Here is a 22,949-nt window from a genome sequence, read left to right as displayed (position 1 = left end):
TAGTTAACATGTTATCCTTAGATCTCTACCCAAAGATGACTAACTCAGAAGAGCCCTCCTTGATCCCCTGGTGCCCAGATCAGAGGAAGCTCTCTAATATACCTCTTTATGATAACCTGTATCTTTCTTTTACAGTACATGGTTTGTAATTATATACCCGTGGGTTGGCTAAATTAGTCTGTTTCTCTCGCTAGGCTGTTAGCATTATGAGTAACAGTGTTTGTTTTGCTAACCAGTGTCACATGATAGTCCTAAAATTAATATTTGTACATGAACTTACTGACAGGAAGTCCCCAGAGTACTTAGATGCTGGTAGGCATGCTGCATTTGTTCAATAAATATTTTGATAATCAGGTAGAAACAGACACTGACCTGGAGATTACAGGCAACATTTAGAACTGGAAATGCATTTAGAAGATAGAGACCTTGAACCTAGAATTGTTCCTGAGAGCAAAGTACCTGTTGAGCTTTAACTGAACTGCAGCTTTGCCCATGTGAAATTGAAATGTATGCTTCGTCCTGTTCTAGAAGGCAGAGCGCAGTGAGCCCAATGTCTGTCTGGCCCAGGCACCAGGTAAAGGTTTATAGTTATCAGTAGCAACTCTTGGTTATAAAAGACTTAGTTTCAAACTCTTAAGCATTTCCCTATATAACTTCAGCCTGAGTTGTTAAAAAATATTTTTCAAATGAATGAATTTTGTTTGCATAAGTCAAAAGAAATTGAAGTTTGCTTATATTGTGAACAGATATTTATTAAGCACTTATTATGTGCAGTGGTTTGGGAGATGAGCCGTTCATGGTGGAGAAGTAGGATTTTTACCAGAATTCCAGACAGCTTCTCTGAGAGTGAAGAACAGTCAGAGGAACAGTCAGACACAGGGGAGGAAAATATGAAAGAATATGAAGAAGTGAGCATTTGGGGGTGACAGAAAGACGGGGCAAAAAAGAGAGATTTTGGCTGCTGTTGTGAATGGGAAATGTATCTATTGCTGTGTAACAAAATCACCCTAAACTCAGCAGCTTAAAGTGGCAAGTATTTAGAAATACACAATTCTGTGTGTCAGGAAGCTGAGAGTGGTAGTTGTGGCTTAGGGTCTCTCATGAGGTGACAGTTGAGTTCTCGGTCGAGCCTGCAGTCATCTCAGGGCTCAGCTAGGGGAGGATCCACTTCCATGTTCACTCCTGCATCTGTGGGCAGACCTCAGGCCAAGTGGGCCTTTCCAGAAGCTTCTGAGGGCAAACTTCAAGAGGGCAACCAAGATGTAGAGATACTAAGCCACAGGTTTTTTTATAGCCTAATCTTGGAAGTGGCATTCTATCACTTCTGCCATAGTCTATTCATCAGAAGCAAGACAGCTCACTTTCAAGGAGAGGGAAGTTAAGTTCTATCTCTTGAGGGGAGAAGTATTAAAGAATTTGTACATGCAATTTTAAAACCACCAAGAAACTTGGCCAGGGGAATATCCAAACCTCTGTGTGATGCACCATATATAAACTCTGGGCTGGTCTTTTAATGAAAGTTAAAGATATATAGTAAAGAGTCACCATTTCCCTCAAGCTGGCAGGAATCAGCTGTGTGTGTGGCAGTGTATTGTGTGTCAAAAGGCAGAGGCAGGCCCCAGGGCAACCCAGCTATAGTCAGACTACATATAAACTGACACTGAACAGCACCACGCCTTAATTCAAATCAGAACAGTAGGAGGGAGGATTGAGCATGGTCTACAGAAGTCAGGAAAACCTTCATAGAAGAAACATGAGTTGCTTCAGATCATGAATATTAGTATGTGATATTTATTTAATATATTTTGCTTTTTATGGAGGAAAAGATAATTCAAGTCAGATTTTCACTCTTTAAATGAAGCAAAATATCTGCGTTCACTTGTTGGTTTGCAGGGGTCTTTTTTTCCATCTAAATACTTGATCTCTGTATTCAAAAGTCCCTAATCCTTGAAGTTACTGTGTATTGAATAAAGGCAGAAAAAAATTCCTTGAATAATGGATGATCTACCTCTTTGGTTCTTCCTCTGTTTAAAAAGAGAGAGACAGAGAGAGAGAGTGTGTGTGTGTGTGTGTGTGTGTGTCTATATATCTCACAAGCACTGGAACATTTACATGATACTGTATGTACCAGGCATGCAAATCTTGAAAGAAGGGAAAGTAGGTTGCAGCTCCCATCTAAATTCTTCTTAGTCCAAAAGCAGTGCTCTGGGAGCCATGAAACTCCATATTCATCAGTTCAACTTGCCGCTTCTGCTATGGTCATTGGCAGTTCAGGCAAACAGAAGAAAAAAGCAACTTAAAGAACAAAACCCTCTACCTCATCTACCTTTATATTAGTAATATTTCCTCGATCAAGCACAGAGCTATTTTGCCACAGAGAACTTTGTTAATTTTTTTTTCCTCTTCACTCCTATAGTGTCAATGGTGCTGATGCAGCTGCATAATTTGCATAGCAAGTTGCCCGATTCTGTAGTCGGAATACCAATCAGGTGGTCTCTTTCTAAGCATGTTTATTCTCTCTTGATTGACTCTTCACTTGCATGCTTTCCTGCACAATGCATACCTACTTGCATATTCTCAGCCATCTGTCCAACACTCACCAAGCCTAAAGGGTGACCTAGCAAACACACTTGAATACTATAGAAACATTGGTACGTGGCCTGATATTATAAAAATGTGACCAAAATCTTCATTTTAAAAAAGTAATAAATAAAAATATATCACCTTAGAGTCTTGGTTGAATTACATTTGATTACATTTATTAAGTCTGCATTCACCAAGATAGAGTTAGCTATATATTTATGGTAAATGACTTCTTAGGTATAAATGACTATATTTATCCACTCCAACTGTAGCAGTCCAACATCATTTCCAGCCTGCAAAAAGAAATCCACTTTGTCATGCCATTAGTTACACTACCCAGAGTATGACCAGCTCATCCTAAATTTTGGACTTTACTAATGAGAAGAACATTTGGAAATATACTTGGGAAAGTACTTGGGAAGAACAAAATATTTATATTGGAATTGTCCTAAAAAATCCTAGAAAAATCTGGGATAGATGGTCATGTACTATAGATCATCTAGCTCAATCTCCATCCAACACTTTAAAGAACTTTAGAAAATGTCATTCAACAAAAATCATATCACTAAACTTGAAATATATTTAAAGAAGATATAACTTATTACCTCTCAATTCATTCTATAAAATTTCTTAAGTGCCTTCTGTTTGCCAGGCCATGTGTTAAGAGCTGGTAGTATCAAAGCCAAGAAGGCATGAGCCTCTGTCCCCCCACATCTTATCTATTCCATTTCTAGATACCTCTGTATTTAGAAAGTAATTGCATTTATTTAGTCAAAATTCTCTCCCAGAAGATCCAATGGTCTTTGGTTTGCCATCTGGGAGTTAGGCAGACAAGACAAATCTCATTTTTATCTTGCCAGTCCTTTAGATTTGAAAACAGTTATCATATCTACTCAGAATCTTTTCTTTTTTAGAGGCCTCTGGTCTCAGAAAATCCAGGTTACTTGCCTGGAAACACATCTTGATTTGAAAATAGCCATTTTCAAATGTGGTTTGCTGAACCTGATACTGCCTTAGGCACGTCTGGACATTTCTTTAGAAAAGACTGAAAAAGATCACTTTGTCTTTAAACCAGAAGCTTGGATTAGGAATGGCTTCTGTGGGTATGATCGTGGAACAGAAACATGTTGCTTGTTCTTAGATTGAATTCATCCCCAAGTCCTGCCATCTATTGGCCAGATAGTATCTTCAGCTAACAGAGTAAATCACTGTAGCTAAAGTCCTTGTTTTCCAGGTGCTATCATTATCACCTTGGACATTTTTTGTGACTTATATAACTCATGAATAATAAGATGTGTATCCTCAAGTAACAATTATATCTTCATTTGCAATAGAGCCTTTTGCTTTAGGGAAAAAGAACACTGCCTAATCACATAAACATGAAATGCATCTCTTCAAAATAAAGCAGACATTTTCATAATGTTATGCAATCTTGTAAAGTTAAATAAGCAAGAAAAAAAGAAATAATGCTGAATAAGGAAAGTAAAAAGGAATAGAGTAAAACTTTGGTAATTTAAGCCTTTCCTCTTAAAAAACATCTATGCGCTGTAACATGTGGTGATTGTGAAAAATAATTTCAGGACATATAGACAAGTGTAAAGGGAAAGCAAAGGTTATCTGGTATACTAGTGACATCAAATGACTACTGCAGACAATTTAACATATGTCCTTCAGAACCTATTCTCTATGCATATATACAGAGATATGGATGTAAAACTATAAACTGCAATCACAATAGACACATTTAGTAGCTTGTTTTTGTCACATAATTAACATACTGTGAATAACTTTCCATTGTAAGTACAACACTATATGAGTACTCTTAATGATGACAGAATTATATAGAGGCACCACAAAGTTTTTAAACTTCCTTCTAATGACAGACATTTAGGTACTTCACAGTTTTTTTTTCCTTTATAAACATATATATGCACACATATTTCTGCCCATTGTCTGATTTTCTACTTGTGATAAACTCAGTGAATTATAATTGCTGGCTGAAAAGGTAAACACATTTAAAAATTTGATATATCTTGCCAAACCGCTCTCTGAAAAGTTTACTGATTTACATTCTTCCCAGCAGTACATGAGAATGCCAGTTCACCACATTCTCACAAGACATGTGTTATTATTTTAATTTTTGAGAATTTGATTTTAGTTCAATCTGCATTTCTCTGAGTACTAAAAAGGGTTAAAATCCTTGCATAAGTTTATTGGCTATTTATATATTTCCTCTTATTATAAATATGCTTTTTTAATTTTCCCATAAGTGTGATAACCTTTTTTCTTACTGGTTTGTAAGATATCAATACAAAGGATATTAAGACTACTATACTCGTTCTTTCATTTATGGCAGAAATTTTATTTTTAGAGTTTGATTTTTAAGTTTGTTTATGGTGTTTCCCTCCCCCAAAATAGAAATTTTAAATTTTGGTGTAGTCAAAAAAATTAGTGGCCTCTGGTATCTTAGAGCTGCGGTTCCCAACCCCCAGGAGCCTAGTAGGAACTGGGCCATGCATCACTGCCTGAGCTCTGCTCACCTGTCCCCCACTGTCCATGGAAAAATTGTCTTCCATGAAGCTGGTCCCTGGTGTCAAAAGGTTGGGGACTGCTGTCTTAGTCTTGACTTTCAATGGGCTATAGTTAGATGTTTCCCAAAGTGGTCCATATAAGGCAGATTCTCCATAGTTAAAAATGACTAATGTAAACACATGTTCTTCTAACACCATCTTTTAATTTCCTGGTAATGGGCTTAATGATTGATAATTAAAAAGACTGACTTAGGTTTTTTAGTATAACTTATTTTTCAAATATAGCTTTTTGGAATTAGTCAATAAAATAAAGCTTTCCTTGTTTTACATTAATTGATTTAGTAAATAATTTTTGAACACTAGGTGAATGTATATAGTTCCTATACTGAGAAAAACAAAAGAAACAGTAAGGTCAGTTATCCCGATCTCATGGAACTGTATATTAACATAATTAGGTCTATGAAATGTAGCTCTATAATTAGGAGTCAATTTCTAGGACAGTACATGATGACAGTATTCTTGAACAAGGCATTTAATGCTGAGGAAATAAAAGGTAAACAGTAATGTTAGAGAAAGTACTTTTTTTCCTTCCTTCCTTCTTCCCATCTCCTTTCCTTCCTTCCTGTTTTCTTTAAGAGAAGTATCTCTCAAACTGAGCTGTGAGGGAAAAATAGGCTTGGGTTGGCAGGAAAAAGGTTGGAGAGCATTTCGGGCAGTAGGTAGAGCTTCATACTGCAAGGCAGAAGTAGGAAAGCTGTAATCATGAAAAGACCAACCTAGCCCAATCAGAGAACCGATCACAAAGGAGCTGAGATTGATGCTCCTGGGCCAGCGGATGGAAAGACTTGAGTGACAGGCTCAAGAGTTGAGGTGCCATGTGATCTGTGATGGAAGCCATCTTTAAATTATGCTCCTACCATTTATCAATTATTTTTCTGGAGACAGATTCCTTGAATTTCTCTTAAAAGATTTATATTTAGGGAGGGATGATTATTTTTCTGTGCTTTGGAGAAAAAGGACTAGAGTGAAGTTTGATAAATTGTATATCCAAGAGTCAACCATTTTCTTTAAATGACAGATTCTAAAGTCAGTTAGTCACACATGCCAGGTAGAGCAGATAGAGTTATTTTAACACAACAGTTTCTGATTGATTTTCTTTAGCAACACCCAATGTGAGTAGGTCAAATTACAAATTATGCCCTGTATGATTTTCCCTTCCAGCAGTTTGCTAATAGGATCATCCAACAAGGAAAAAAAGGCTTTTTCAAGATTAAAAACATCATCTGGATAAGTTTAGATTATTTTGATAGGTACATCTCAAGGGTAAACTGAAGAGAAAAAAGATATCTTTATAGCTATGCTTCAGTTGCCTTCCTCCTTTTCAAAATATGATCCGACAATGCAATGTTGTTTTTGCTGCCTTTTTTTCTTAAAAGGGTGAATATTTACATAAGTCTCATATTTTGTTTATTCAGGACATGATAACTTTATAGTTTAAAGAAAGAAAATAAAATTTATGTTTTTATATGGTTATTTTTCCCCCAAAGCTAACAATTTTTAAGTACAGTGTCATTAACACCCATAATCTGTGTGGGTTTTGAAATAAGAAAGAAAAAAGTGTTTTCTCTATTTTGTTTTTACTGTTGGAGTAAGCGCTCAGAACATGAAATTATATACAGTTGACATTCACTGATTTTAGAGAGGACTGAATTTTCTATATTTGCTGACCTTAAGTGGTATTATTTTGGGTTATGAAAGGCTGCCAACATATGACTCGAGTCAAGGTAACCACTGAGGCATATTTATGATTCTCTTTAAATATCTTTCTAAGTATATCATATTTATACTAATCAGATCTTGCTACAGTACCACTTGTGAAAACAGAGCCTCCACCAGCAGCAGCACAGGCCGTACAGTGCACAACTCCTTTAAACACATGGACCACAACATGAATGGTGCCCCCTGGAGTTGTACAAAGGGGGCCTGTGTGAAAATATCAATGTTATGAAGTAAATTTCTGAAACACATTCAGTGTGCTGGCTTAAACAGTTACAAATAAAACTATACCTACTTATCACATTTTGTAAATTAGGGAAATTATTAAAGCAGACTTACTCTTATAAGGTTTTCATATCCAAATGCAAATATGTATATGTGTATGTGTGTGTGTTTAAATACATGTATAGAATATAACTTTTGAAAGTATAAATGATCCAAGATTTGCTATGTTGTCACTTTGGTGAAATTAAACTGAATAAATACTTTCAAAATGTGATAGATACGCATAATTCATGATACAAATTTTATTTTCTTGGGGAAAATTTGGGATGTTATAGCACAACACCAGATTTTTACTCTATAAATGACTTTTCAGATAAACCTAGTTTATACTGAAAATTTAAATATGGTAGCAACACACTTGTAAAGTATTTGAGGATTGAAAGAGTTCACCTATTTTTTTTCCTGTTCAAATTTCATCTTGTAAAAACCCAGATAGTGTCTATCAATATGGTAGCATGTGAGCATGTTTATATGCCTACACTTAATTTATTAATACAAAATGTGCCTTAGTACTTCTCAGGAATGAACTAGAGAACAATTTTATTATTATACAAGTAATACATGAAGACATTCACATTGTAAAAGAATAACACAAATCCTTTTCAAATCCTATCCAACTCCCATTTTTACCCACTACCCAAAGGTAAGCCACTTTCATTTGGTATACATTTTTCTAGTTCTTATATTATCACTTACATGCATATACATGTCTACATATTTTTATGTTTATCTGCTTTTAAAAATAAATAACTTGGAACACTATTCATATTGTTCTGCTTCTACACTTTTTAAATTAAGAATGTGTTTTAGAGATCTAAACATAACCATACATAGGAAAATACTACATTATTTCTGTGACTATACTTCATTTATTTAACCATTTCCCTTCTGATTTATCTTGTGCAATTTTTAGCTGTTATAAACCATGGTTTGATGAATATTCACATAAACAGCTTTATATAATATGAGTATGTACATCTACAGTGAAGATTCTTAGAATTTAGGGAACAAAGGGTATTCACATTCAGAAAATCTTTATATATTTTGCCAACCTGCTCTCCTAAGTGGCTTTAAAAAACTAAATACAGAGTCATGTTTTCTTGCATCTTCATTAACATAATATTTTAATCAATCTTTTTACTATTAGCCAATCTTAAAATTAAAAATATCTTTTTTTTGCAGTTCCTTGATAAACCTCACGAAACATTGTACAACACATTCAGTATTTATTTAGATCTATCTACCTAATCCACATTTTACCTATCTATCTATCTGTCTATCTATCTAATCATCTATCCTATTTTACTTGCTCTTCATTCCTATTTCTCTAACTTTCCACTTCGACTCATTCTCTTTATGCCTGGAGAGCACCTGTTAGTACTACCTTTAGTGTGTTTCTATTTGTAAAAAATTTTCTTATTTTTTGTTTGCCTGAAAATTGCTCTGTTAAAATCTTCATTCTTGAAGGGCTGTTTTTGCTTGGTATGGAATTCTGGATTGGTGGCAATTTTCCTAGAACAATTTGAAGTTACTTCATTGTCTTCTGGCTCTCATTGTTTCTGTTGAGAAATCAGCTGCCAGTCTTATTATTGCTTCTTTGAAGGAAATGTGTCTTTTTTTCCTATGGCAGGTTTTATGATTTTCTTCACCTTTCATTTTTAGAAATTTTACTATGATATGCTTAGGTGTGGATTTACTCATATTTGTGGTTCACATTGAATCTTAAATCAAACAACCTAACCAACAACCTAAGATTGTTGGTTATCTCTGGAAAGTTAACTCTTCAAATATTGTTTCTATCTTCTCATTCTGGAATTGACTTTTGGAATTGATTTTTGTTACCTCTATGTAATACTTTTCACTGTATCCATATTCTCTTCCATCTTTTCTGTGTGTGTTATGCTTTTGCCAGCCCGTGCTTTATTTTAGATTTTTTTCTTTTGACTTATCTTCCAGTTTACCAATTTTTCTCTTCAATCATGACCAATCTGTTGTTAAACACATTCATTTTGTTTTTAATTTCAATTATTGTATTTTTATATTCTAGAATTTCCATTATATTCTAGAATTTCCACTTAGTATTTTAATAGTTTCTAGTTATCTGTTAAAATTCATATCTAATATTTTATTTTCAAGAATTTCTTCAGCATAATTATATTAAAGTACATGACTAATTACTCCATTAACTGGAACATCTATAGTAAATTTTTATTTTCTGTGTATCTGGTGAATTTTTTTTGTGACATATATTGATTATAAAAAAAACTGTTGATATAATCTGGAGTGTAGCTTAGCTTTGTTTTATTTTGGAGAGAAGGTTAACAGCAATACACACAGATAACCTAAATCCACCAGACACTGAGATAATTTGAAACTGACTTTCACTCCATGTGAGGGCTGATCTCCTAAAATGTGGTCTTTTCAAGTTCCAACATGCAACTTGTGGGATTTACTATATTCTTTTCTTCCTCCAATTTTTGTTTTCCTAGCTCCACGTATCTACCAAAGCTTCACTTCTTAGCTTCTACATCTTTTAGCCACCTTTTCCAAACTGGCAGATGCCTATAGGTAGAAAGCATTTCCAAATGCTAGGCTCACTTCTCGGACCCATAATGTTTTTGAGCTTTGCTAGATGAGCTTTCAAACACATCTTAAAAAAATATGTACAGATTTTCTAGTTGTTCTAAGTGAAAATGTTGAACAAATTATAGTTTGCCGTTATGTGACATGTCTTCCATTATGGGAAACACATCTCTTAATAAACTGGACTCATTTTCAAGTTTGGTGTAAGGTAGAAATCTAACCTCTTTTTACCAAACATGTAGTCAATTATCCCAACAGATTTTAAATGCCATTTTACTAAATATTCATATATGCCATATACTAAAAACCCACATATGCATGAATTTAATTCTAACTTTCATATTTAAGGAAAACTTACAATGATAGTCAACTGAATATTGAAAAGAACAACAAGAAGGCCTTCCTCTTTCTCTTATAAGGAAGCCAATGATTACATTGAGCCACCTGGGTAATCCAGAATAATCTCCTCATCTCAAATTCCTAAATTAATCAAATCTGCAAAGTTCCTCTTGCCATTTAAGGTAACATACTCACAGGTTCCAGAAATTACTAACAGTATGTATCCATGATCAAATATATAGCCAATGCTCAAATGCCCCTGATTATCTCATAACTGTTTTGTGTTTGTGCTTTGGTTTATTTGTCTGTATTGTTTACCTGAAATAGGATCTAAATAATATACCTATGTTGCAATTTGATTCAAGTCATTTTTATTTTATAAGTTCACCCTTTATCTATTTTTTATTTATTTGTAAATTATTTGTTGAAGATTCCACATCTTCTAATCTCCCATAGCCTGGTTCCCTGATTGTATTCCTGTGACATCCTTACCATGTTCTGCTACCTTCCACATTACCAATAAATGGGTAGCTAGTGTTAGAAGACTGACGAGAAGACTAACCAGTTAAAACTGCAAGAGCAATTTATATGTGGTTTTGCATAATTTTATTAGGAGGCAAGTGATGCCTGATTTTCTTTCCTTTTGTGATGTTAGCAGCCACTGATGATCATTACTAAGATCTATTATTTCATTAAGGGTTGACAAATGGTGATATTCTATTTCATTATTCTTTTTTCATTTACGAACTGGACACGTCTATGAATAGAGGGCATATATGTTTTTTTTCCCTAATCTTCTATTCATAATTATGAAAGGAACTAAATTTTGTCAGTATTATCTAACTTGAATGCCTGAGAGTTAAATCTGAAACATTCATGTGGTTGTCATGTGGCTCTTGTTTGGTCCCAGAGCACTGAGATCAGCATGAATAATCACATTAGTGGGGCAGACCCCTCCCTCATTCATGAAAGGTTGTTAATTAAAAAACAGATATTTGTACCAAGGGTTATCAGACACTTCTAAAATACCATAAAATGTTGTAGTATAAAAATCTGCTTTTGTTAATCCTTTAAAATACCATGAGTGGCCTAATTCTTGAAGACTCAATATCCTTTCCTTAAGGATTTTTGTATAGCTCTAGTCAGCTTGAGGAAAATACAAAAGACAATGGGAAATAAAGGAGCCAATCCCTGTCTGCTTTCTCCATTTTATCTTTCCATAAGCATAAATGTCATCTCAACATAGCCTTACAATATAGAAGAAAGGCACGATTGTGTAATTAACAAAGAGAAATGGAGTTCCTTCTGAAATTTTTTCTTGATGACTTTAAATATCTACTTATGCTGCTGTTGAAACCACCATCATTTCCCCAAAGTTTTTCTGAATAGATGAGATAGGGTTATATTCTAAACAGACAATTATTGCAGCACTGACACACGATATGATGTAATTCTGAAATGGAAACGTTTTCAGTGAAACTTTGTCAAGTGACACCTAATTTAAGCTACAGTATGAAGAGACTGCAAAGAAGTAATTTTAAGTAAAGTCAAAAGCAAAAAGAGCTCCATGTTTTCTGGCAGTTCATTTTTACAAGGCTGGCATTAGGGCCAGTATCCAAATGGAGGGTGAGCAATGGTGACTGGGGTGTTTATGAAGCAAGTAATTTATAAATTCCGGAAGGGCAATACTGAAGAGGACAGAATAGTTGACACAGTTTATCTGGTTCTTAGTACTATGAAGATAATATGAATACCCCTTCATTCACTGTTTGTTTCCGATCATGGCCACTCCTGTCCCTGATACTTCTAGGAGGCAACGAAGCCTCCTAAAGTAATTAAGAACCTACAGGAGCACTTATTATCGCATCTTTAGTTTCCTTAAAATGTTTTCCTACTCAAGATTCATTTCTAGTATTACAAATATGTGATTATAAGTGAGGCTGTTCAGAAGTGTCTCCAGGTGGACCATTTATTGTAAAACTGCTGTTTTATGCACTGCCCTTGAATCACTTATGTAGCACTAATTGAGGGGCTACTGTGTCCTGAATTATACTATCTGCAGTGGTAAAAAAACAGCAGATGGTCCTTGCTTTCAAGAAATTACTGTTGAGTTGTGTTGACTATATCAACCTGCAGGAAAAAATTAGGAAACCATGTAACACTGCATATTTTTACACTTATTGGTTTAACAATAGCCAAAATTCAGCAATAAGAAATCAAGTGGAATAAAATCATAGAGTTTGAATTGTCCAAACCTTCTGTTTGAGATATGATGTAATTAAGGTAAGTTTGCTTCCTTAAGGAAATGGGATTTGAATTGGGGTCTTAAACAACGAGAATAAAAATAAATGTGAAATTAGAACAGAATTCACTGAATTAATTAATCTCATTTTTTTTCTGTTTTAATTGTATAAGGACATACATACCCTATCCAATTGAGCTTTGTCAAATAATCCATAAATACATAAAGTGTACATGATTAATAATGCTTTTAATGCCAAAGACAGCTTATTTTCTTAATCCAAAGATCACTTTATATAATTATTCTTTTTGCGAACTACTAGTTGGTTATATTAACACTTGAATAATCTTGACAAGAAGTTGCTTTAAGCAGTTAAAGATCCAGATGCTGATCAGCATGCAGCAAGTGATTCAGCTTAATTGGTTCCATCTAGACAGATTACTTACCTCAGTTCCTATCACGATTTCTTCCCTGGCAGAGAAGAACATAAACTCATACAGCTTGTAGTGTTGAAATAAGCTGAAATACAAAATAATGTGCAACTCTGATACATTTATTTCAGGACAAAAAGAAAATATGTAAAGGCATTTATTAAAGTTCATATTGAACAAATTAATGATATTAAACACTAACATAGAGTTAGCCACCTCCTTTATTACAAAAGAAATTGTCCAGAAACACAAGAAATTAAAGTTTTATTTTTTTTGAGCCATTGACAATATTACACAATACCTAGAATAATATCTGTAAACCCATCTGTGATAAGTGGATAAGTTTGGAATAAGGGAGCAATTAGACTGCATCTTGACTTTTCTTAGCTTAAAACCAAATAATGCACCCTTCCTAAATAACAGCAAACTTCATATTATTTTTCATGTTTTGCTCCCAAGAAGAGTCAATTTCCTCTGATCTGAATAGATCGGAATTCTATAATCTACTTCCGTATCACTTACTTCTCACATTCTCAAACTGTTTCAAGATTAAATTAATGTCTAATAACACCTGAAAAATGATACCACGTAAACTGAAATCCATTTAAAAGATGTCTGATTTTCCTGGAGAATATTTGGCCACACATGAAAGGGAGGAATTTTAATTTAAGAAAGATTGTTTCTTCAGTTCCTACCCTAAAGATTAGGTGATCAATGTATAAAAACTATAAAGAGCTAAAGGATAGGAGATCCTTAAAACAAATATTTCTAGTAAGTTTAAAGAGCGATGTATTATTAAGAGTTAAAAATTTACTGAAGGGCTGACTTCTAATATCCTGTTTGTGATAATATTTGAATTTTTCTAATTCTCTTCCTGCTGGTTGGGAAAATTAATAGACTCATAATACAGCAAAACGCCCAAGAACAAAAAATTGTCTTAGTGGTTTCTCTTTCACTCTGGTGCCTTTTGCTATTTAAGAAAATTGATTTTAATATAACTGAGAAATTAACATTTGCAAAATGTAGCTACAGAGCATGTATAATAATGGTTTCTCCTGAATGTTGTAATGGATCAAAGTTTCAATTCATTTGAAATCAATGAAGAAATCCTCAGGCAGCTGGGTCTCTCTGAGTTATATTAGCAGTTGATCTCACCACTAACAGAATCCATTAAAAAGTGATGGGGGTGTGTGGACTCAGGCACGGTATTATTTTTTTGGGGGAAAAAACCTTGTACATTCAAATTACTCATCAACATTCAGAAAAGTAACTTAGCTTTTGACATTACTTTGATTTGTTGGCTAGAAAAATACATCAAAATTAGTGAAGTTTGATAATTCAATGAAGCAAAATAAATTCAAACTCTCCCTCCCTTACACTGGTTACCTAGAGAAAGCTTTCAGGTCAAAAATATTTCTCCAGTAATAATTAATTTTGAGTAGAAAAATTAGACTATAGAGTATTTTGGAAACATCTTGGCTTCCTCTCAGTGAACTAGTGTAAAATTTTCCTTTTTCTCTCTTGTGTCACACAAAGAACATAATTCATAAATCTTCCCTCATGCAATTTCATAATCTTTCAGCTTTATTCTTTTCATTGCATATAGGAATTCGATTGTCCCATGCCAAGAGGGAAATTCACTTTTTACAATGAAACTAAAATGCATGACTTGGAGGCAGTGGTCAAAGATGCAGGGTTGGGGGCACCTACAGAGGCACTTGCTCAGGGGCAGGTCATCCTCACCTCCCCCTACCCTCCAGCTTTACCCATGGTCTCGCGAGGGAACAAAGTGACACTTCAGCTGCAAGGGTGAATTTTCTCCCTCTTCCTTTAGACTTCCAGCTGACTCAAGCTCCTAGACTATTGTCAAACATTTAGTCTTAGTCCAAAACTGAAGGGAGATGCAATGGGTCAAGACGTCTGGCTCTATGCCAGCAAGTGCGACATCTTGTGGTGCACAGAGGGGCAGGGTTGATTTTCTTACATTGGGTATATACCTGTGCATATTATTGTCACCTAATTCCTACAAATAGGTAGAATCCACAATGATACAAGTGTACTAGGACCAGATATATATGTAAATGATGTTTTATATTAAAAAGCTGCAGTAGTATTTATATTTGAATACATTATACAATATATACAAATATATATACCTTGCAAGTAGATTTGCCAGTACTTATAGTAATGTGGGGGAGGAATTTTGGTATTAGTTTTTTCAAATCACAGGCATATGACAGGCTGTATTAACAGCATCAAATGAAATTTCAATTTTATTGTCAGTTCAGTTTCATGTGCTATGGGTTATGTTTCAAAAACTGTTCTCCCTAAACTGACTAGAGCTTTTTAGTGGGTGAATAAACTTAATATCAGGTTAAACTGAAACCTGTTTACACACTGGATAATTGAGTTACCTTCATATTTATAAAACTGCTTGGTAGTCATCAAAATGAAAAATACTATATGATTTAATTGCCATTGAACTTCCATTTGTGGACTTATGAGGGATTTGGAACAGGTGTTGTAGAAAAGCACATTTTCATTTACACAACTTCAGTATCAATTTCAGATATCCTACTGATATTTTATTTTTCAGTAATAGGGATATTTAAAATATATAATTTCTTTGAAATTGCACTATGAAGATGAAATAGCATCAAAAATGGTTCTGATTTACTTTATTTGATTAATCTCTTAAATATTACTTTTTTTTTTTCAGTGACAAAAGATTAGGAATTTTTGATATGTGAAGTTACTCTGGTTAGGATCTAAAGGTGACTAATACTGACATCCCCTCCTAACTGAACCATTTTCTGAAAGAAAGTGTCAATAAATACATCCATGAACATTTGCCCAGAGAGATGAGATGAAGGGGAAAAGAACTGCCATCCTTTACCTTCTAGAAAGTACTTTGTCACAGCACCTGCCTGGGTTTTGTGGCCATGGTTACCTACCAGTCCCCATGCCCATTATAAACCTCCTGGGCTTAGAGCTCAGCTGTAAAAATGTGTTCTGCAAGAGAAACCTGACATGTTCAAATAGAGAAGGGAAAGAAGAACACTAATACAAATGTGCAGGGTAGAATTCCTCTTGCCCAGTGACACTCAAACCCTGATGGGGAGAAAGCCCTCGAGGAACAGGTTCCCCTTCAATTCCGGGTTTCCATCTCCTCCTTTCCCCACACCCAAGGACCTTGCCTTACCCCTAATTGATACGAAAACTGCCGTGGCTTTAGTGAGAGACATTCTTTATAAGGAATGTTTTAATATTAAGAAACCACATTATATCAAATGTTATTATGTAAAAAACACATTATATCATATGTCATTATTAATTAATGCCAGAAACCAGTATATAAACTTTATCATATTAAACACACTAATATTTAAAAAGCTTCCAGACTATATAACCAGTATCCTTGCCAAGAAAATCATGAGCATGTCTAGGATATCACTCAGCACTCTTTATGTTAGAATTTTAAATTCTAAAAGTGAAAAACACTGGAGTGTATAATACAGGAGGAATAAAGATACTTTGCAGAAGCTTTCAGTTAGGCCAGAGATTTTTACCTACTCTTGTTTGAATATTTGCAAACTCTAAAAATGTCCCTTTGGAGAGATACATGACTCTATTGCAGACCTTGTAACAGATTATATAAAAAGATAGATTTCTTAGTTCAGCAATGAAGAATCACTGTAATAAAAATACTTTCCCTCCATCTACCATCATTTTTATAGCACAAAGAAAAGACTTAATGAGTTTAACTGGTCAGTACTACAAAATATTTCAGGGCACATAATAAATTTGAGGAAGTATATTCATAAATCTCTTCAATTTCTAAAACAAAGCATTTAAAATAAATATCTAAATGGAAATGAATGTTGTCTCTTAAAATGTAAAATTAGGTAATTACCTTAAATATAGAGTCTGTTGTAACTGAATCTGATTAATCTGTATCATTCTATTAATAAAATGGTATTAATTAAAGATGCATAGAAAAAAGAAATTCTTAGATAACATTATAATTCTAGATAAAATTATACTTATCAAATGCAAATTTAGCTCAAATGTTCAATATCTTGACTTTTATTTATTGGATGAAAGAGCTGAATACCTAATTTAAAGAAGATTTAATTATCTAAATTTTGGTTAGGTTAATTACTGCATAAATTCTGTAAACATCTGAACTGGCTAAAACTGAATTACTTTTTATTTAATAGACATTTTCCAAAAGGTATGAAATGAAAAATAAATGCTACTGAAAAAAAATGCTTACCTGATTTTTAAGTAATCGATTATAGCATTTGCTTGTTTTATATCAAAGACATTACATTCCTCATATTTTTGTGAATGACTTGGTCCAATTTCAGCCATAACCTCCCCAAGCCATTTTATGCTGTCCTCTAAGGACATGTGTAGTGCTGAAAAAAAAAAAATCCAGGGAAATCTTAAGCATTATTTTGATAGATGTTTTCAGAACAAAATAATCCAAGATGTCCTTAATGTGCCAAAATTTACTTTAAGTATTTGTAAAAATAAATGGTAAAACTCTACTTGTTTTTCTTAATAAATTATTTTGTATGAAAGAATAGCAGCTGACAGATCCAACAATTGTAAATTATTGTAATGCTACAAAATTGTCTGCAGAGTTTATGTTTCCATTTTGAGATGGAAAAAAAGACAGAATTCAAAATATATCTAAAAATTACTTTAAAATGGAGGGTTTTTTTTTTTTTTACACAATCTTAGAACAAATGGGTAAATGAAAATTACAAAAAGTTGGGTTGACTGAGCTGAGGAAGACCTAGATGGTAGGTTGAGCCACTAAACAGTAGTGCTGAACTCCGAGTGAGTGGATTTGACCAACAGTAGGCTTTAGTCAATTGTTATCATGTGGAAATCTGGGTCTGAAGATTTTCAATAGAATGCAAAAATATGGATTTTTTATGTTAAACATGACGATACTTTTTTCTTTTCTACAGCTGCAGGCTTAGAACATACGTAAGCTGTTTCTCACAGGTGTGCCCAGGGGTGCTGGTGAGAGCTGGATGAAAGTGCACACACAGAGTGACACAACCTCGCTACTGTCGCCACAAGCCAGCAACTCAGTGATTCTAGTCTGTGCTCTTACAGCTACAGAGCTACAAACAAACAAAAACACCCACAACTCTCTGCTGTGGCATTTGTCCAGTGGAAAAAGGAGTAAACAGATATCAAAAACCTTAGACTTAACTTTTAGAGTGTCTATAATAAAAATATAAACTTCCGTCTACTTCTCGTTTGGTTTCATTACACTCTGTGTTACGTGTGGCAGGCAAAATATTAACAATTCTTGCCACTCCCCTGGAAGATGGATTCAGGTAACTGGAGTGTCATAGTGTCCTTTGCTGGCTGACAAGTGATGGGTGTGTGGACATAAGACCAAGGAGCCTGGAGGTGGAGGGTTGAAAGGCTCTAGAGAAAATGAGGCTGGACTGGCTGCTCAGAGAAGGTGAATGTCAGCTGGGGGCCCGGATGTGGGCAGGTTCTGGGGTGCATTTTGCTGCCCTGTGTAGACTCCACCAACCAAATCTCTGTCTCTCCTAGGAGACCACTGGTCAACTTTCCACTTCTTCTAATGGGGTTGATTTGGGGGCAGGGGTAGAGATGAAAAGAAGTTTTGAAAGCATAGGGTGATTGTTGGACCACCCACTTCTGGTTACACAGCTACTCTTTCTCGCTTGGATGTAACTGCCATACCCCAAACACCACTATTACTAATAAAATGACAGTAAAGTAATTTTAAATATTAGGAAGATACCATACACATTGATTTGTAATTCATTTAGACTAGATTCTTTTTTTACTTACAGGAATTAGAAAGAAGCATAAAACTATATAACAATTAAAATCTAGTTTAATGAATTACAATTGGTCCATTTCTCATAGCCTCTCTCCAGATCATCTTTTATGTCTGTCAGATACACTGAATTATTGTTGGATAACTAGGCTTTCCTATGTCATTCTAAGTGGAATTCAATTATTATTGTACATTTCTCTTTCCACGATAAACTGATTTTGAAAATAATGGAAGTAACTTCAGAAATGAAAAATCTGTTGGATAAAAGCAATTCATAAATGAATTAAACATCTGAATCATTTTACCAGTAAAATGATATTAATTAGAGATGCAGAGAAAAATGTAATTCTTAGATAATTGATTATAATTCTAGGTGAAATTATACTTATCAAATACAAAAAATACATTTATATGACTATTTCCTTATGCTGAAAAATAACTGACTGCAAAACTGTTTTTTTAGTGTTTAATGTCTTTCTGTAGGTAATTGCTTTAAAAATTAGGGAAGTTATCATTTCATTTATCTAACTGAAATATTTGCTCTTTTAAAAATCACATTTACTGATGTGATTAAAATATGAAAGATTAAACCACTTAAATAGTAAGGGCTATTAGAAATTAAATTTATTCTTGAAAATTTAGGGTAATGAAAGAACACACTAGACTTATAATTAATTGGAAAACTTAGGCTGATAGCTCATAACTGACACTTACTAGCTAGGCAACCTTAGTCTCATTTTCTTTACCTGTAAAATGAGAATACTCTAGCACCTATTTTCAAAATTTTAGTGCTGTTGTGAGGATCAATTAAGAAATGCATGTGAAACTCTCGGTAAACTAAAAGATACATATACTAGTATATTACATGTATATAGTGCTTTCTAGAAATCAGCCCAAGGGCAGGAACATTTGATGTAGTAGTTAAAAGGATGGGCTGTCACTAGGGTTGACCATGTCTGACCTTAATAAGTTATTTAACCTCTCTGACTCATTTATTTTTCCCATAAGGTGGTATGTGAATTAAATAAGCAAGTATTTGTAAAATATTTGTCACTGTGGCTGGCACAAGTTAATCCTACATAAATGTTACCTGTATTTATTATTCCTATTTAGGGGGAAAAACAATTTAGCATCATAGGAACTGAAAAATATTTTATAGTTACTATCAATAGTATTCATGTGATACACAGGGAAGTCAATCTAGGCCTGTGGACCTGGATAAAGGCCAAATAACCAGTCTAATCCTCTATAGTTTATCCTTGGTCAGACCCTAGAAAAACTAGACCTCACAATGTATACTGTTAAGGTAACTACACATTCTCTGCCCCATAATCTTTTAGTTTGATCCAATTTGATTCTAGATGGGTTGACTGCAGAATGCCTTGTAGACATGCAGCACAAGTTTGAGACAAGGATCAGATCAGAAACCAAGTTAGCATGAAATGCAGTTCTCACACTAGAGGGCTCACACCACGGCTAGCACGGCTAGCGGGCCAGCCTGAGCTCTGCAGGGAGGGACTTTTCTATTAAGACATTGCTGAATGGGAGTGCTATGTGCTCAGGACTCTACTACCACTTAGTTTAAGTGTAAACACACTTTACCTCCCCGCTTGGCGCATCTGACTAAAATTACATTCTTTCCTGCTGATGACTATAACCTTATTAAGTTGAAAGGTTTGAGGGTTTTTGGGATTCTTTTCCTGCCAGAAGGAAAAACTAGATTCCTTGCTTTTTCTCTGGTTGAGTTCTACAAATGTATTTTCACTCTCTCGCAGTTTATGAGTAGTTGGGTAGATCCTGCTCAAGTTGTAGAAGCTCATTTTTGTACTGATACCAACAACATAAACTTTCACTGAGAAGAAATACTCTTGAGTTAGTTAAAAGTTATGGAAAAAATTTACAATGATAACCACCTTTTCAAATTTGGTATGTGAGATCCATGAAAACTTTTACTTTATTTTGTTTCTAGTTTACGGCTATTCAGCTCAGAGGTTGCAAAGCTCAGGAATGTCTACATCATATATTCTCTTTTAAAATTTCATATTTGCATAGGTGATATAGTCATGTTTCAAAACATATGTATGAAAAAATATTGTGAAAAAACTTCCTGCAATCCCTGCTGCCCACGTGCCTGGTTCTCACCACCCTTCCCCATTGGTAATTTTGATTATTAGTTTTCTCTGTATTCTTGCAACATTTCTTTGTGTATATATCAATAAAAAATATATAAATTTTTATTTTTGTCTCTTTTATAAACAAAAGCACCTTGCTTAACTCAATGACAATATATAGTCTCCCATAAAATACACAGAAATCTTTCTCATTCTTTCCTTTTTATAGCTACACAGTATTCCATTCTAGGCATAGGCTAATACCTACTGATAAACTTAATTTCAGTGTAGTTTTAGATTTACAGAAAAATTGCAAGAATATCTCAGAGCTCCTAAATATTTAGAGGATGGAGAGCACTGATAAAGTTTTTAAGTGAAATTAACATATCTTTTGCAAAGTGAATATTAAGAGAATTTTAGCCTTGTTAAGTATTATGTGAGGTTTTATAAAAATCAATGATAATATGAAGTATATCTTTGCTATAATCAGAAAAACGCCACAATTTTCATTGAAAGAATTATAATAAAATCAGGAACTTTTGCTTAAGAACCTTAATTTAGATGGAGGACTAAATTTCCTTTTCTTAAAAGAGAGCAAATATACTTACTTTTAAGATTATGAAGTAACATATTTAGTAAAGTCATAAATTTTGAATACTGAATGATAGAAAATTCCATTCCTCTAGCCCACAAAAATCCAGATACATAATAATCTAGTAGAATGGCATCCTTTAAACAAGTTTGAAGATTCTTGAAATTCAAAAATGTTCCCAGTTTCCTGTAACAAAAAGAAAAATCCAGACAATAAATCAGATTAGACATTTGAATAGTTCCTTTTTTACGTTTCGAAAACAGATATTCTTCTTGAATTAAAATTATGTAATACCCATAATCTAAAAATATTCAGTTACATCAAAATTCGTAAGATTAAAATAATATCCAAAAGAGAAACAGAGAGTGAGAGTGCATGAGGATGCAAACTCTTTTGTTCCCCTTTTCCTCTTCCTCTTTATTTTCTAATTCTCCTCCTTTGCCCCTACTCCTTTTCCTCCTTCTTCCCTCTTTGACGTACAATAACTGTACTAGTATTTTTTTCCCTCTGAAATTCAATGTCTCTTTTCATTCAAACAATTAAGTTTCTTTTATTTCTGAAAATATTCTGTAATTAGATTTTAAACATTCTATTTTCTTTTTTTAAAGAATTCCAATTATGTATGTTTTATTCATTTTTTACTAGAGCTATGATTTTTCTCTTTAACCTTTAAATTTTTTTGTCTTCAAATCTGTTTCCTTTTTATTTTGGATACTTTTCTCATTACTGTCTTCTCTGTCCCTAAGTGTTTTTTCAGCAGTATCATTTCTTCTTTGGGCAGCTATAAATTTCACCTCAATTTCTACAAGATCTTTTCTTTTCTACTCTCTCCCTCTCTTTTTTTTTTTTTATATGTTTTATCACCTTTTATTTTTTATTTCTCATTATCTCTTCCTTAAGCTTTTATATGGCCAAAATGCTCTTGTTGTGATTTTATATGGCATGTCGCTATAATAGCTATTGTTCTATAGTGGACACTCTCCTAAATTTTTCCAAATAATTCATAACAGAGGAGGAGGTTCCTTTTCTTCTGTTGAACAAAAATAAAAGAGTAAATAAGTTGCTTTGATTGCTACTGCCAGCCATCTTGTAACTGCAAGAAAAATCAGTCCTAAGATTAAGTCTCATTTCTTGATGATATTGTTTAGGCCTTGACTCAACCAACTTTGAAGTCAAACTATCTCTGAATTTCCTGTGATGTGATATGCTATACATATATATATGTGTAAGTATACACTTTTTTATTTTTTAAGTCAATATGATCCATTTTTTATGTTGCACGTGACTATACATTTTGATACATTTTGCCAAGTGTACAACCCAACTGGCAGATGCAAATATAAATGGAAACCTTGGTGGTGGTGGTGGGGTATTACTCTACTAACCAGGCATCTTTACTTTGCACTGGACATCATTCAGCAAGATTTATTTTTCAATGTTTAACATATAGCATCATTAAGTCTTAAATGAAAGTCAGTAAGAAAACTTCTATAATAACAAAAACTTGTGGCATTGTTATGAAATAAGTAAGTAGGCCAATGGAACATGTAGAAAGCCCAGAAACACACCCAGTATGTATGGGAGCTTGGTATATGATAGAGGCAGTGTTTCAAATCAGTGAAGGAAGTATGAACTCT

At 33.8% G+C, this 22,949-nt stretch overlaps 1 protein-coding gene across 2 annotated transcripts in view; it reads right to left on the bottom strand.

Moving 5' to 3' along the window:
* Positions 1 to 22,949, bottom strand: part of CABCOCO1 (ciliary associated calcium binding coiled-coil 1) — a 96,505-nt gene that overhangs the window by 53,221 nt on the left and 20,335 nt on the right. For both annotated transcript variants that reach the window (XM_045568422.1, XM_045568423.1), the window contains 3 exons: positions 21,329 to 21,498; positions 17,047 to 17,191; positions 12,786 to 12,858 (listed from right to left, as the gene is read on the bottom strand). In XM_045568422.1, the coding sequence (XP_045424378.1) occupies positions 12,786 to 12,858; positions 17,047 to 17,191; positions 21,329 to 21,498 (388 nt within the window). The remainder of the gene's footprint in view (positions 1 to 12,785; positions 12,859 to 17,046; positions 17,192 to 21,328; positions 21,499 to 22,949) is intronic.

The sequence above is a fragment of the Lemur catta genome, chromosome 14 (genome assembly GCF_020740605.2).
Source record: "Lemur catta isolate mLemCat1 chromosome 14, mLemCat1.pri, whole genome shotgun sequence".
Taxonomy (NCBI): domain Eukaryota; kingdom Metazoa; phylum Chordata; class Mammalia; order Primates; family Lemuridae; genus Lemur; species Lemur catta.
Note: the sequence above shows the minus strand (reverse complement) of the source record. Positions and strands in the feature narration are given on the sequence as shown.